The 15,105-nt window shown below is 39.7% G+C and overlaps 1 protein-coding gene across 1 annotated transcript; it reads right to left on the bottom strand.

The window, feature by feature from the left end:
- Positions 1 to 5,599: 5,599 nt before the first annotated feature.
- On the bottom strand, positions 5,600 to 7,958 carry LOC111334187 (uncharacterized). The gene is made up of 3 exons (XM_022939878.2): positions 7,770 to 7,958; positions 7,421 to 7,535; positions 5,600 to 5,991 (listed from the first exon to the last, which is right to left on the bottom strand). Exons 1-3 carry the CDS (start codon positions 7,839 to 7,841, stop codon positions 5,768 to 5,770), a joined length of 411 nt encoding a protein of 136 aa, XP_022795613.1. The 5' UTR covers positions 7,842 to 7,958; the 3' UTR covers positions 5,600 to 5,767.
- Between the last annotated feature and the right edge of the window lie 7,147 nt (positions 7,959 to 15,105).

Below are 15,105 nucleotides of genomic sequence, written 5' to 3'. Positions count from 1 at the left end.
CTATTTATGAGGAACGTGACAAAATTTTTATCATTCTAACGCTGTTTGCGGAAATCAGTTATCTCTAAAATTAAAATCAAGCTTTACTTGAAAGTACCTAAGTTGGTGTATCAATGAAAAATACTTTGCAAAACTAGTGAAGATTAAATATAAAAAAAATAAGTTAAAGAAGTGGATTCAGTCGGTGTTATGATCAGCGTGATAGCGAAAGTAGAGTCCAAAGTTGAATACATTGACAACGTACACTGTTCTTGCTCAAACAGATTAAATCCGGTAAACTTCTCTTTCTCATGTGCTCATGACTTGTTTGAGGAAACAAACAATGGTTCTTGAAACTTAGACGGATTTATCTCTTTTTTCTGTAAATATCATTCTTCTTTCAAGTCCGGGTTTGAATTCGCTAATTTCAAGAGTTCAAAACATTTAACAGGCCTGAGCGCCTTAAGGCATAGAGGCCAAATAACTAACATTTCGATGGCCAGTCGATTTCAAGCAGGCATTGCTGCATTTGCGGCACATGGACTGGCTATTAGCTGCTCTCTTGGCGCGGGCATCTTCTTTTATTTGTGGTCCTTTTGGTGGCGATTGTTCAAATGTGGGTTGAACTGTCACTTGATCAGCAAGCTGAGATGGAGAACTTGTCAGCAATATATTTTGTTCAACTGCTGTCAGGCGGGAGTCGAATCGATGCAAAGAGTAGCATGTGAAAGCTATAGAGCCTAATGTCAGAACTAAATTGATAGAAAGGCCAAGCACAAGAGCCTGGGACCTTTTATTTGTCTTGGGCTCCATCTTCGCGCATCACTTTCTGAATTAGGCGGAACGGATGGCTTACTGCCAAATACCATAAGGATATCTTAACATCAAGCGTTAGTTTTCGATATCGGATTAACTTTGGTGCCAATAGATCGTTTAACGGTTTCAGGTGTCGCTGTTTTTTCAGTGACCAGTTTACTTATGCGCAGTGCAATAGTGAACCAGGGAACATTACTCTACGACAAGAAAACAGTTTTTAATCAGTCAAAAAGTTGTAAAACGTTTTAATAGAAGTAGGCCTCTTGCGCTGTGCCTGCAGAGTTAGTCTTAGTCATAGAATGAGGTGAAAAGGTAAAGCGAGAGTCCCTCACAGGTCTTACAGGAGGTTTATGCATCTTATTGGGGTTTAGATCAATTCTACTCTGAATAGGGTAGCATTCTTTCACTTAAGGGCCGGGTCGCATTGGGCCAATTCAAACAGTTTGAAATGTTTGGCAAACTACAAATTTTTTCTATTTTTTTTATGATTTTTCATTTTTTTTTACGCTTAAAATTCGATCTTAATATGTTAGTTCTTGCCGTTAATAAACTTTAGACCCCAAAATCACACACAGTACGCTTGTGCTAACTGTGGCCAAACTAGACAAGCGGACTAATATATTTTTCTCCCGATGACATTTTATTCAGACATACTCCCTATCACGACAGCTAAATGGTTAAAGAAAACATGAATGTTTGGGGTTTCTGCCAAAATTTGGAGGTCTCAGAGGTTCTTTGAAGATTGGCGAAATTTGGCGAATTGCAAAAATTTGGCAAGTTTTTCAAGCTAGGGGTCGCAACTATTTAATACTACTTGTTGATAGATTTTGTCACGTAAATAAACAAAAAAAGCGCCAGCGTGACCCGAGCTTTCGACTCCAATAAAAGTGAGGCCATAACGTCTTGCTGAGTGAGGAGTGTAACAAAGGAATATGTACGACCTCTTAGCCCACTTCAAAGTCTCCCGAGTTTTATCTGATGTTCTTCATAATATATAATAATAATAATAACACCTTTATTTAGACACGATAATGTTTAAAGCTGAGCAGCTTGTGGGGTCGTGTGTAAATGCAAATAAACTCTAAATTAAATAAATTCAAATGATGCTGGTTTTTGAGGAGAGGGGAAAACCGGAGTACCCGGAGAAAAACCTCTCGGAGCAGAGTAGAGAACCAACAAACTCAATCCACTTATGACGCCGAGTCCGGGAATCGAACCCGGGACATATTGGTGGAAGGCGAGCGCTCTCACCACTGCACCCCTAAGCCAACCCTGCTCCCCCTTCGCCTTGGCTATTGTTTATTTCGCAACATCTTCGGTCGTTCAATGCTTGGTGATGATTTCCTCGGATTGCTTCGAAAGTTACTCGATGTTAGAACGTGGTTACACTATTTCCCGGAGGTTTATTTCGGAAGACTACAGAGGGCGATAAACACCTCACAATCATTTTCGGGCGGGGCGTGAAAAAACAAAGCTTTACGTTGCAGAAATATGTGCTGTGAAAAGTGCGCATCATGAAAACCTAGAGAAAAATTTTTTGTCATTGAAGAGAGAGCATTTTGTCGTTTGAATCAGCGAGTTATGCACGGTAGATCCAAAGATACAATTTTTTCAGTTCCCACCGTGACACCACCGAAAGATAATAAACATATTTAAATAATTTCGCAGTAGCGTCTCCTACACGTAACTGTAAAAAGACTTTTTCTTGCAGAATTATGTAAATAGGATTAATCTACACATCCTGTAAACCTTGAAGAAAAATTTTATATAATCGATAAGGGATTATTTTACCATTACAATTAGCGACACATGCTCCAAAGAACCGCTAAATTTGCAAAGCGAGCAAGGTTCGAAATACGACTCCCTGATTTGAACAGGGTGATCCTATTCGATAAAATGATGGAACGATGGAATGGCGAAATACTCTACAATGCAGAATGCCTTGTTGTATGAAGCAAAAGTCTCACAAAAATGGAATTGCAATGAAATAAGAAAATAATTTATCATAACAGGCAAAATTGCAATTAAAAGAAGCTTAGTTTTATCATTAGTGGAGCAGTAAAGGATAAACCGATAGAGGAAAATGAGGTTCTTGCGCTAGCCCCTATAAGTTATCATTACTTTGTTATTGTTATCATTATTATTACCAATATTATTATCATGGTTAATATCATTCGGAGCCTAATTATTTGTTACCATTTAGTTATTGGTCGTTTCAATTAGTCACTACTATGATGATGATGATGATGATGATGATGATCGTTTAATTCCATACTCTCGCAGCTAGGCTGAATTACAGTATGGGTCAGTATTACATAGGTACAACATTAATTAAATATACATCTTATTGATAGCGAACAGTAACGAGATTATTAAGTCTGTCTGTGGTCCCCCTAAACCGATCTACTCGAGCATTTCCAGTTCGCAAAGAATAACCATGATGGTGGACCTCAGTGGCGCGAGGAAGGATGTGACTTCTAGGTTCAGTCCTCCTCGCCCCGGCCATGAACCTAGAACACAGTTCAGCTCTGCGAACCACGAGGGGTTGCAGCCGAGCCTCACTAAGGCCAGATCCATAGTCAAGACGGGGGAAGATTATCCTAAGCGCTTTCTGTTGTACTGGCTCGACGAGCTCATTAAGGTACTCAGGAAGGTACGCCCAAACAGGCGCTGCGTACTCCAAGACCGACCGTATTACCTATATTCTTCAATCATCTCTCTCTTGCGGAACAGGATGCTCGTAGATATGTGGGATGCGGCAGCAGTAACATCTAGTTTCGACAATTATTTTTTAATCCTTAAAGTAAACAGCACTTCGCAAAACAAACTAAATGCTCAAAGCATTCTTTTCTCACGAGCGCTAATGGCGATCTACTGAACATCAAAAGGAACCTGACATGGAATCGAGACATTATCGATTATTATCCTTCGTATTTCCCAGCATTCACCGTGGTTGCTGCTTTATGCGAGGCGCGGGAGAGTGAAATAACACATCCTGATTGTGTGAGCTACTCACATTGTTTAAGCAGGTAAGTAATGTGTGACTAGTCGGCAATTTGACGTTCCAGATGGCCTCAGTATTGGTGGAGCCGCTCTTGTCCTTCACTGTAACGAAACGAAACTCTTTATTCGCACTATTTCAAGAGGTTACTACAGATTATGAAAGTAAGAATATATAAGAAAGAGTAAATTACATCAATAATCAAAAGTAAAATGTGGGCCATCAGCTAATGCGGTAAAATGGCCTAAGCATTTTTTCACTGCATTACCGCAGTAGGGTAGGCTTAGAACGGAACCTATACGAACCATACGAGTAGTACACCCGATAAATCTCACCCATCCCACCCCAGGGGAGGACATTCATCACACAGTAATCTCGTGCGCGCGAAATTAACGTCTCCTACCCCTAACCCTGTAGGAGACGGGACCTCCATTTATTCGTCCCTATCCGAGAAGACTAGAATATCTAACCATTGCTTGGTGTTATCGAAAGGTAACATATTCTTCTCAATTATTTTAAGACCTTGAGTGTTGGTCCGGCCGGGGCTTGAACCCTCGACCTCCCGCACAACAGTCCAGCGCTCTATTCATTGAGCTAACCGGGAGGCGTGCTCACTTTTCAAACTACTTGGGGCTGGTTATAGTGTTGTAGTAGGTGGTCTGCTCCTTCCATTACTTGCCGCATACTGTAATGTACAGCTCTCCAATTCACTGCCCATACCGATCGCATGGACCATGACACTTTATCTTGCTGTTGACCCCCAAACGTAACTGTAGTGATGTAGTTGGCACTGGCGGCATGGATCCTTGGCATGAATGCAACAGTGGCCTGCGGGTCATTTTCCCACAAGCTGGAAACAGAGTTTTCTCGAGTAATAGTCTCAAATCGTGCCAGAGGAAGTAGTTCTCTTGCGATGTTTCAGCAGAACGTTGTTACAAGTGTTTGAAATGAGATGCAAAGGTAAATCAAGAGACAGACGGGTGCACATGGGATAAACACACAAAAAAAAGATTCTACAATAAAAAACTTTTCTTTTTTTTTTTTTTTTGTTGAGTCAGAAGAAGAAACTCATAATTCACCGAAAAGGGTGACTTATTTTCTCTTTTCTTATTTCAATGCCTCTCTGTATTTTTTTGTTTGTTTGTTTGTTTGTAACAAAGCCGCACAAGTGCAGAGCACACGGTTTTTTAGGACCAGCTGTCGTCAACCCATTTCTACACAGTCACCTCTTAATGTGGTTTTCTATATAGGATCACGTTAGCGAGGCCGGATGGGTCACATGATAATTAATCTTACATTCGTTGAAAAACTTGCCTTAGAAGTTTCGCAAAAGGGTTTCGTATCCTGCTTTCTGGTTCAATATTTCATCCATTGATTCCGCCATTGCCAAATAGCATTGTAATAGCATTTTTTTAAATGCATTCGTCAAAATGAAACAAAAGTAGTACAGAACAATTATAAAATTTCTTGATCAGAGCAAAGAAACAACATGCCAATGGGAGACGAACTGCAAATGGAGGAACAGTGGCTGAAGAACTATGGTGAAAACTGAACAAAAAATGGTTCAAATCTCGTAGACTTTTGAATAGGAGAGATAGATTGAAAAAAATTTTTGGCAATAGAAAGGGAACGTAACCGGAGAAGTTGACGTGACAAGTCCATACTGTGAACAACTCCTTGTAAAACTTTTCGAAACTTAGTAGGATAAGAAGTTGTAGAGAGGGATAAACTCACCATCTTTAGCGTTGAAATCCTACTTGCCATCTTGATCTGACAGAGTTAAAGAAAACGTTATAGACAAAATTTCTCTCATCATTCCCTTTATTAATTGTCACAGACACAAATGAAAATAATCCAACGATCTAGGTCTAATGCGTCGCAGGTCTCACGACGGCTACAATCACTTCTAGACCCATTTTGGTTATTGATTGGGTTGATTATGGTGCTGGGGTAGGTGATCTTGTATCCCCATCACTTGCAGCATGCTGTGATATGAAGCTCTCCAATCCACTGTCCATACCGGCCGCATGGATGGCCATGACATTTTATCCTGCTGTCTCCAAACGTGGCTGGTTTGATATAAACGGCACTAGAGGCGTACATCTTCAATGCTCGCATGTGACCTGCGGAGCGAAGGAAGCCCGTTGGACATGGTCCCTTCGCAAGGATGCAGTAGTGACCAGGGGGCCATTTGTCTACAAGAAAGAAACCAATTCAGTTTGCTCGAGTAATAACTGTAAATCGATCTGGAAGAACTAGTTCTCTCGCGCTGTTCCTACAGAACGTTGTTGTTTGTGTTTATCAAAGGGCGCCTGTGGCCAACTCGTGGAAAATAGGGAAACAAAATTTGATAAAAGCAGCTGGCTTGAAAAAAAAAATGTATTGCTCACCAGGGTTCAAAATAATAAATTTCAATTTTTAGCGAAAATCTGTGAAGGCTTATTTTTTTTTACCGGCTGTCAACAGTAAATGAGCAGCCACTACTTGTCTTCAACACTCAACATAATTAAATTGCTAAAAAAATTTCAGCATCAATATCGTTATTTTTATCAACATGTTTCGTTGCGGCAGTTCCCTTTCTAACAAAGCGTAGTGAACGGCTCAATTTTCGGTGTTTGTTCAAGCGTTTGTTCAATCACAAACCCTTCGTGATTCTCGCTGCTCCTCGTTATGCTAAGCGCGTGGACGACTCGAAGATCCTTCAAATTTTGGTCTTTAAGTTGATCTAACACTAATCTGAAACATTCCAAGTCCATTTCAATTTAGCAAATGTCGAAACAGCCGTGTAAAGGCGATAAAAATTGCAACGATCGATGCAATCACAATGGCGCCAGGACTTCGGACTTCTTCGGAAGGATAGATCTCGAGTTCGGAGCCGACTAATTATGACTAATAACGAAGAGTCAATTTGCACATCCCAATTCGCACATCCCAAAGTGCTCACAATAACTCGTTTCTACGCTATCGCTTACCCTCGAGTTAAAAATGAGGTGAAAAGGCCAACGAAGAGTCAGTTACCGGGGACACTTCTTTTTGTGAATCTTGAAACAGCTCAGTATGAAAGTACGTTTTCAAGTTTGTCATCTGCAATTTGGTATAATCTTTTCAATCCTGAACCATTTTGTTCGTTATTTTGCGTGTGCATGAGTGAGTGTGTGTTAATATTGCCTTTTTTGTGTTTCATCGGTCTATCGAACGACTATTTTTCAGCTCTCGAGGTTTGAAAGTTTTCTCAGTAAGGTGGAAACACAACATCGTGACACTGAAGTCCTAGCTGGGAGGTGTGAACATTGGATTTGCTTTGGACATTGACTATGCAATTGGGTAAGAACTTGAGCTTGAATTTTAAGAATGTGTCATTTTTTTTTAGTTCTTTGCGTTTAAAAACTTTCAAATTCTTAAAACAAATCTGTCTCTTTTAATCTACCAAAACATCTATGAATGCGTCATCCTTGTCTCAAACCAGTACGAAACGGCAGGCCCGTCGAATGCTAGTTAAAAACGCGAACGTACTTTCTTTTCCAATCAGAAGAAAAAAGAATCAAATTCTCCACGTCGTGTAAAATATGCAGCAATCTCAAGTGCAACAAACGAAAAATTCGCGACAGAGGAGTGCACACTTACTAATAGCTTGCTTTAACAATTGCTTTGTTCTATGGAGGTCGTTCTTAACACTTAGCAGCAATGCCTGTTGACCATGGAGATAGCTTGCTAATGCAGGCAAACATTGAGGTATTCCCTAGATGAAAAAGAAAAAAAAAGGGAAACCACAAATAAAACAAAAACTATCAAATATCTCGCCATGATGTTTTTGATGTTCAGATCAGACCTCATTTTCGCTGACACCTCCGAGATTCTTAATCATACGAATTCGTTATATCATGATGGTAGCCATTTTGTAACAATGATGATCAAATGCATGGGATTTACAAACTTGCCATTTAAACGAGATTTATTCAGATCTCATACTCACATATCCATAGACGTGAATAGAATGGGCGAAGAGGAAAGTGACCAAAACTGCGAGGGTGAAGGCAAACTTCATGTTTTCTCGGTAGTCACGGAACAAACCCGGCTCAGTTATTTACGAACTGTATCGATAGACAACAAAATATCCCACAAAGGAATGATCTCCGCCCTCTATATCCCTTCCTCATGGGAGAGAAAGGTTTGTATTTACTAAGAAGTGTTGGTAGATGAACACTTTTAATGGGTTCACATTTGAACAGCTTGTAGTGTTTAACTTTCGAATTAGCTGGTGGGCGAAAAGTGCTTGTAGGGCTAAAAAGAAAAACCAACAACAACAACGACTTGTGATCAGCAAACATTTACAAAGCGAGACTAACCAGCTATCATGATGAACGAGATCATCTTTACAATGTTTTTTGTATTTTTTCTGTTTTTTTTTTCCTCGTTAAGCTTTCATTTGTTTCACAAAAAAAAAAAAAAAAAAATTGACGAAATCTGTTTTACATTTCTAATGATTTTCAGAATTGCCAATGCGATTGGTTGCTGGGGAACAAAAAATTTAAAAAAATTGAATGGCAAGGTTTACCCTAGCTTGACTATTGAACTGTCATTTATAGTGAAACTTGGAACAGATGAGAAAACGAAACGGCAATTAGTCAAAACAAAACAAACAGAAAAAAGAAATTAAACAGCAATAAAATATTGGCATATGATCTGTAATTCATTAGGGTGGGTCAGCAGCGTAATTTGGTTTATCAACAAATTTGATAATACGATGAATATATGAAGTTCATATATTTTGAACTGCGGTTATAGATACGTATGATGCACGATCCTCGCAGTAGACAGCGCTATTTATGCAATAGCGAAAATCAGACCTGAAAAAAAAATCAGGTCTGTACGGGATTCGAACCATTGACCTCTGCGATACTAGTACAGCGCTCTACCAATTGAGCTAACAAGCAACTGAGAGCAGGCCGTTAAGTTGATTCCTAATAAACCCGTGATGATAAATCAGATACGATGAATATATGAAGTTCATATATTCATCGTATAAATAGCGCTGTCTACTGCGAGGATCTTGCATCATATGTAAATTTGATAATGTTCTCGATACCAGAACGGCTGAATAAGCAGGACAAGTCGTCAAATAGAATAATTTATTTCAAGCTCAACACAGAACAAAACCAAGATAGCCACTGCAGGAAAAAAAGAGTACCGAAGCCCGCGGTCCTCAGTGGTAGAACCACCTTTGAAAGGGCGGAGAAACGAGTGACATTTGAACAAATCCTTACGTAAATCAGCCAACATAGAGAGTCTATAAAGCTGATGTTTCAAACGTCAGCCCTTCGTCAGAGTGAACAGAGGGATTGTGGGTTGTTGTCACTCTGACGAAGGGATAACGCTCTTTATTACATCCATTATGAAATCCCTGGTTTTCCCTGTAATCTGATTGGCTCTAATTGGTGCGATTAATTCACGAATCGCACCATTTTTTGCTCTAAGTCGCATCATTTTACGCTTGACTGAGTTCTTGAACATGACGTCAAAGTCTTTCTGTTTTGCATACAAAATAAGATGTAAAAGCATTTCCGGTTCCGCTTTTTATTTAAAAACCGGCTCACTACAGCATCAATAAATTATTTGAATTGACCAAGTCCTGTATTTGGGCGATTTCAAAAGGGATGTGATAAAGTGGTAACTGAACCTCGTGTCGTGCAATTTTGGTCTTAAATCATACTTGTGATTTTGAAATCACGCATATGATTTCCGCCCAACTTGCTAGACACGAGGTTCAATTGCCATTATAAACGTCAGCTTTAAAAACTTATTTCGGTCACGTGGCCAATTTACATTATCAACTCAGTTTATAAAACCAAATCATCTAGTAACAACCATTACCGACGCAGGACCGCAGTTTCCTCAGAAACTTACCTCATTCACAAGGCAGAAAGGGACGCAAACAAAATCCGAGATAGCTAATTTTGTCTCATTCTATCAACAAACTACAATTCAAGAGGCAAGACGGCGAATATACTGAGAAAATAGATCATTTTGGTGAAGGTACGTTTTTTATTGGGGGGGGGGTTGGGTCGGGGTATTTTAGAAATTTTTTGCCAAAAAGGTCGTGGCCCTCCCACTTTCCAGATTGGGTTAATGCATGACCCTTCATAAATGCCTAAACAAAAGGATCTGACCCTCCCCCCTCCTCCTCCAAGACAAAAATAACCGGAAGTGAAAATAAATGACCGGAAGTTTTGCTCCCATAACCGCGTCTGCGCACAAAGCAGTTAATAGAGACTTTTAGCACCGAAGGTTTTGTGGACGGCTACGGCCACCTAGATCGCGTGGGGACTGGGAATACCAGGCTCCGTCCGTGCTAGAGCCCGCGAAAATGAAAGTAGTTTAGCAATAACAACAGTTCGTGACTACGGCGTGAAACATACTGAAATAATGCTTCAAATTTCACTAGAAAAAACAAACAGAGAAACGTTTCAAATCCAATCAGGCTTTACACCAAATTTACAATAACTTATTCAGTCAAAGACTGCATGTGGCCATTGCTGCTATATATTTTTCTGTTTCATTTCTAACGGGAAGATTTTAAAAAAATTCTTTCAGGCAGTAGCCAGTAAAAGAATCGAATACACAAAAGGAGGATATCCTTCAATAAATATAGTCATTTTCACGTCTAGCAGCGCATCTCAGCATCCTTAAATACTTATTTGGGTTTCATTTTGTTGTTACTTGGAAATGAAAATCATCCGCAAGTGTTAGAAGAGATTATAAGCTTTTAAAAGTTAACCCTTCCCATCCGTCTTTGTTGAATGAAATGATCATAAACTATAAAACTTTACGAGTAAAGAGCAAGATTTACATATAACCCCAGTAATTAATTATGCTTTCAGTTTTTGCTCAATGAAAACAATAGCGATAACAATAGAACGACCTAACCAAACTTACTTGGGACGCTTTTCGAGGGACATATCAATACCTGTGGGAAAACGAATACGCCGCGCAAATGTTATAGAAATTCGGAAGGAAACTTGCCTAAACATATGATTTAAGGTTGGAAGTAGTTACGTTTCTCGATGCAAAGGCAAAAAACGATTGAAATGTTTAAAAAACACTCACCAAAAACTCCCGTAGTAGTAGTAGTAGTAGTAGTAGTAGTAGTAGTAGTAGTGAACTTTATTTATGTGTCGTGAAAACCTAGCGCATAGCAGTAATTGGGGAAACAGGGTAAAAGCTTTAAAAGTAAGAAATCTGGAACCTATTTACAGAATTTTTTACCTGACCTATTAACAGTTAAAATTATTTATCAATGTCCTAGAGTTAAATATTAACCATTACAGAGCGCACATTTTTTGCATCCATCATCAATCATGACAGTCATGTCTGTTCTCCTGATTTTGCTCTTAAATCCGTGTAGGCTGTCTTCACTGCGTAACTCTTTTGTAAGATTCGACCAGAGGAGAGGGCCATAGTATCTTATAGAGTGTTTACCATATTTTACTGTATTAAAGCGAGGGATTCTAAAATCTGCATTTCTTAGAGAATATCTTCTATCGCAGTTTACTTCTGACATAAATAGTTCCTGTATTTGACAAGGAAGTAAGTTCTTTTTTGCCTTAAACATAAGGATTGCTATGTCCTGGAGCCTTCTGTTCACCAGTGATGGAATTTCAGCCAGCTTCAGCAGGCCGTCATAAGAGAGTGATTTATCGTTGAAAACTGCTCTCAAGGCCCTTTCCTGTAGTCTTTCAGCTTTACGTTTGTCTGAGGCTCTGCAGAAATGCCAGATGATACTGCAGTAGGTCAAGTGAGGTAAAATGGCGGCTTTATAAAGTTGTAGTTTAGCGTAAGTGGGTATTAGTTTTCTTAGACGACTTAAAACTCCTATCTGTTGACTTGCCTTTTTACAGACTAAGGTAATATGCTCACTAAAATTTAGTTCAGAGTCCAGGATTACCCCCAACAGTTTGATAGATTTTGATTGTTCAATGTCAGTTCCATCTATATGCAGGTTTATACTATTTTTGGCCTCAGTTCCAGAACCCATAAGCATGGATTGATATTTCTGAACATTCACTTGTAGCAGGTTTTCTTTGTACCATTTAGTAATTTTGCTACCTTCACTCAGTAGTTTACAGAGTATATGGATATATACCGTAGTCGGTACTACGTCAAAGTACTCTGTTTGCCGCACTGGAGAAGCCCGCTACGGCGGGTGGACAACGAAGGCGATACTCGCGCGGGCGCAAAAGTGTTTAACTTCATGTCCGGTTCCCGTAGCCGTCCACAAAACCGTCACTGCTAAAAGTCCCTAATTGCGTGGCGTTGCACGGTGAAAACTTGAAAATGGGCAAGGATGTTTGAGGAATAGAAAGAAGGAAATGCGCTTGTGGAGAATGCGAGGATTTCATGAGGTCAGATGGAGCAACTTGTGGCTATTGTGGCTGTTTGCTGACTCGCCATTCTAAAATGGATGCCCGCTACTCCTCTGACTCTGTTGGTAGCACATCGGAAACATTACCGACGTCAAAATATGGACGAAAGTGGGCACGGGTCGAGAGACACAATTACGTTAGTTGGGACAAGATAGTTTTTTGACATAATATTTCGACAGCTGTTTAAAATGATGTAGTTTGATTTAGACTAGTAGCTTTGCTTGTATATATAACTTTTAGGTTTCTATACATTTCGCGTGTTTGGTAACAACTAATTAAAAGTCAACTAACCGACATGGAGTAGTTTTTTCCTTGCCAAAAAAAAAAAACTGTGACCCTCCCCCGGGTGCTTATCAAACGGATTTGACCCTCCCCAATTTGTAAAATATTTACTAATAACCCTCCCCTCCGAAGCCCCGGCCCACCCCCGCTAATAAAAAACGTACCTTCCCTTATACCCAAAGCCCCATAGTAGATGGTCCCCAACAGGGTTCTTCAATCCCACCATCCCGACCGGAATTTTCCCTCATTCCCTCAATCCCTCAATCCCGATGGTTTCTAGCGGCTAATCCCGGTCATTTTTAAGAATTTTTTCATGCTTAGCGTGCGTCTATCGAGTTATAGATGCACGCGGGGAGTTTGGAGAACACGAGAGAAGCGCAAGAGTTGCTCGAGGCGCAGCCGAGAGCAACTCTAGCTTCTTGAGTGCTCTCCAAACTTCCCAAGTGCATCCATAACTCGATAGACGCACAGCAAAAAGCATGAAACAATTCTTTTATAACATACGAAAACAATTTGGGCGCTGAATGACGTTTTTATAATGTTTTTGAAATGAAAGTTGCCCGAAAATGTTGGCGTCTTAGATTGTTTTGTTGATTTTGTAATTAAATGGTTTTCTGTAGTAATTACAAATGTAACCAAAAAAACGTCATCAACAGAGACGTTTACCTTTAAAAGTCGCCACAATCCAATTTGTAGTCTTCTTAGTTCTTGCTGAATGTCTTTCAGCTAAAATTTGCTCCAGCTCCTGTTCTGATAAATTCGGGAAACGGGCCTGTTGTGTTTCGCTTTCGTATAGTGCTTGTTGGCTTGATTACTTGCGGGAGGGTCGAAAGCCAAAGAAAAGTTTGGTTGGCCTTCGATTTACTATTATCGCTTTCCGAAACTTTAACTTGAGGAACTCACACGACGGAAATTTTGCAGCTATTTTGAAACTGCACACGTCATTTTATTGAGCGCGGCCGTGCGTACATAAGGATTTTGTTCATGTTGACGTAATAGGAATTAGATAGGACCAGCGCGCGCGCTATGTTATAATTCCTTTTGGTTCAACATTCCGAGGAGAGTTTGTTGCCTTTGCGGTGTTTTCTTCGCTTTTGATTGGCACGATTTAAAATGATCTAAGAGAGAAGTAGAGAGTTAAAAGTAACACCTCGTTGACCTGGAATCAAAATCATTGAACTGTCGTGCAATTGTTAGATAGCTGGTTCATTCTTGCGCTGCTATTCTCATCAAAATGTAAAAGACCACAGAAATCAGTTCGGTATACCGTATGTTATGCTGTCTGCTCTCATTCATCTTTCTCGTTTTATACAAACGACCCTGACGGGTATAAAAATTCAAAGTAAAGTGAACAAATGTTAAATAAAGAGTCACTTACGACCTTGAAAGTACGATATTCTTCCCTTCAGACTAGAATCAAGGCGCAGCAGAACTTCACTCCGGCAGATCCCAGATTTAATTTTCTATTCCCAGAGTACAGTTTCCTTATTGCGTTTCAAGTGAACCTTCTCTCCGTAAACCAACTCACCGCTAGCCAGTTTTTTTTAGCTCTGAAAAGAATGTCATAGTCATTAATGTATGAACCACTAAAACAAAATTTAGTTAATGAGGAATCTGGTTTAAAAGGGCCACTTGGATCAATGTTACACTCAGCGGTTATACTTATAGGTCAGCGTGTTGCTCTCTACTTAAGATGGTTTACATCTACAAAAAATACATCTACAGAAATGCATCTACAAAACCTAAATAGTCTTCGATGTCGGTTTAGTAGATGTATTTCTGTTATTAGTAAAGGTACTGTACTCCCTAATTTTATAGCCTGCGGCAAAAAGGGCCACCCCTCGTCGGTTTCAGCTACTGGGGACGTTTAACAAATCAAAACGCACAATTTAGAACCTTGCAATAGCGAATGCCGGAAGGATTATAAGAAGCGGCTGTATTTAGAAGAAAACAACAATCAACCAAAGAAAAACCCTCAAAATTAAACAGAAACAAATGTTGTGGGGGTTTTACCACTCGCTTGGCGAATTAACGAAAGGTACTGAGACTCTGTAATTTTGTTCTTTATTCTCCTATAGTGCTGCTTCTACTACAGCTAATTTTCTCTCTCTTGTTCCACTTCTTATTTCTACTACTTTCAGCAAGGAGTGCTCCAGTATTAAATACAAAAATCACAGACATGTTTGGGTTAGCTAACCGTGGGAATTTCCAAAACAGGACGTTCAGTGTGGGTAAGACTCAAGGTCAGTTTTACCAACTCAAACATGACCACCTAGCAAACTAGTTATCCTCAACCATAACAAGAGATTAAAATGTCTAGCACGGTAAGTGCTGAGCCAAGTTCAAGCACACACTAAAAATAAATGATCAAAACTATAGATTCATCAAAATAGCACGTAGGGGCGAAAAGGCAAGACTTATAAAACAAAAGGGAAACCTAAAAAATACTTGAAATATCAATCCTTGAAAACGCTCTACAACACAAACAAGCATGGTCTGCAGTGAAATGTCTGGTTAGGTCACTGGTTTGTCTGGAAACGTGATGGAGACATGATGCCACGCGAAATTGCCCTTACTAATAACTGATATTAGCTGTGGTTACACTAG

Source organism: Stylophora pistillata, chromosome 14, assembly GCF_964205215.1.
Source record: "Stylophora pistillata chromosome 14, jaStyPist1.2, whole genome shotgun sequence".
In the NCBI taxonomy this organism is placed as follows: domain Eukaryota; kingdom Metazoa; phylum Cnidaria; class Anthozoa; order Scleractinia; family Pocilloporidae; genus Stylophora; species Stylophora pistillata.
The sequence above is the reverse complement of the archived record's forward strand: the minus strand, read 5'-3'. Positions and strand labels throughout refer to the sequence as shown.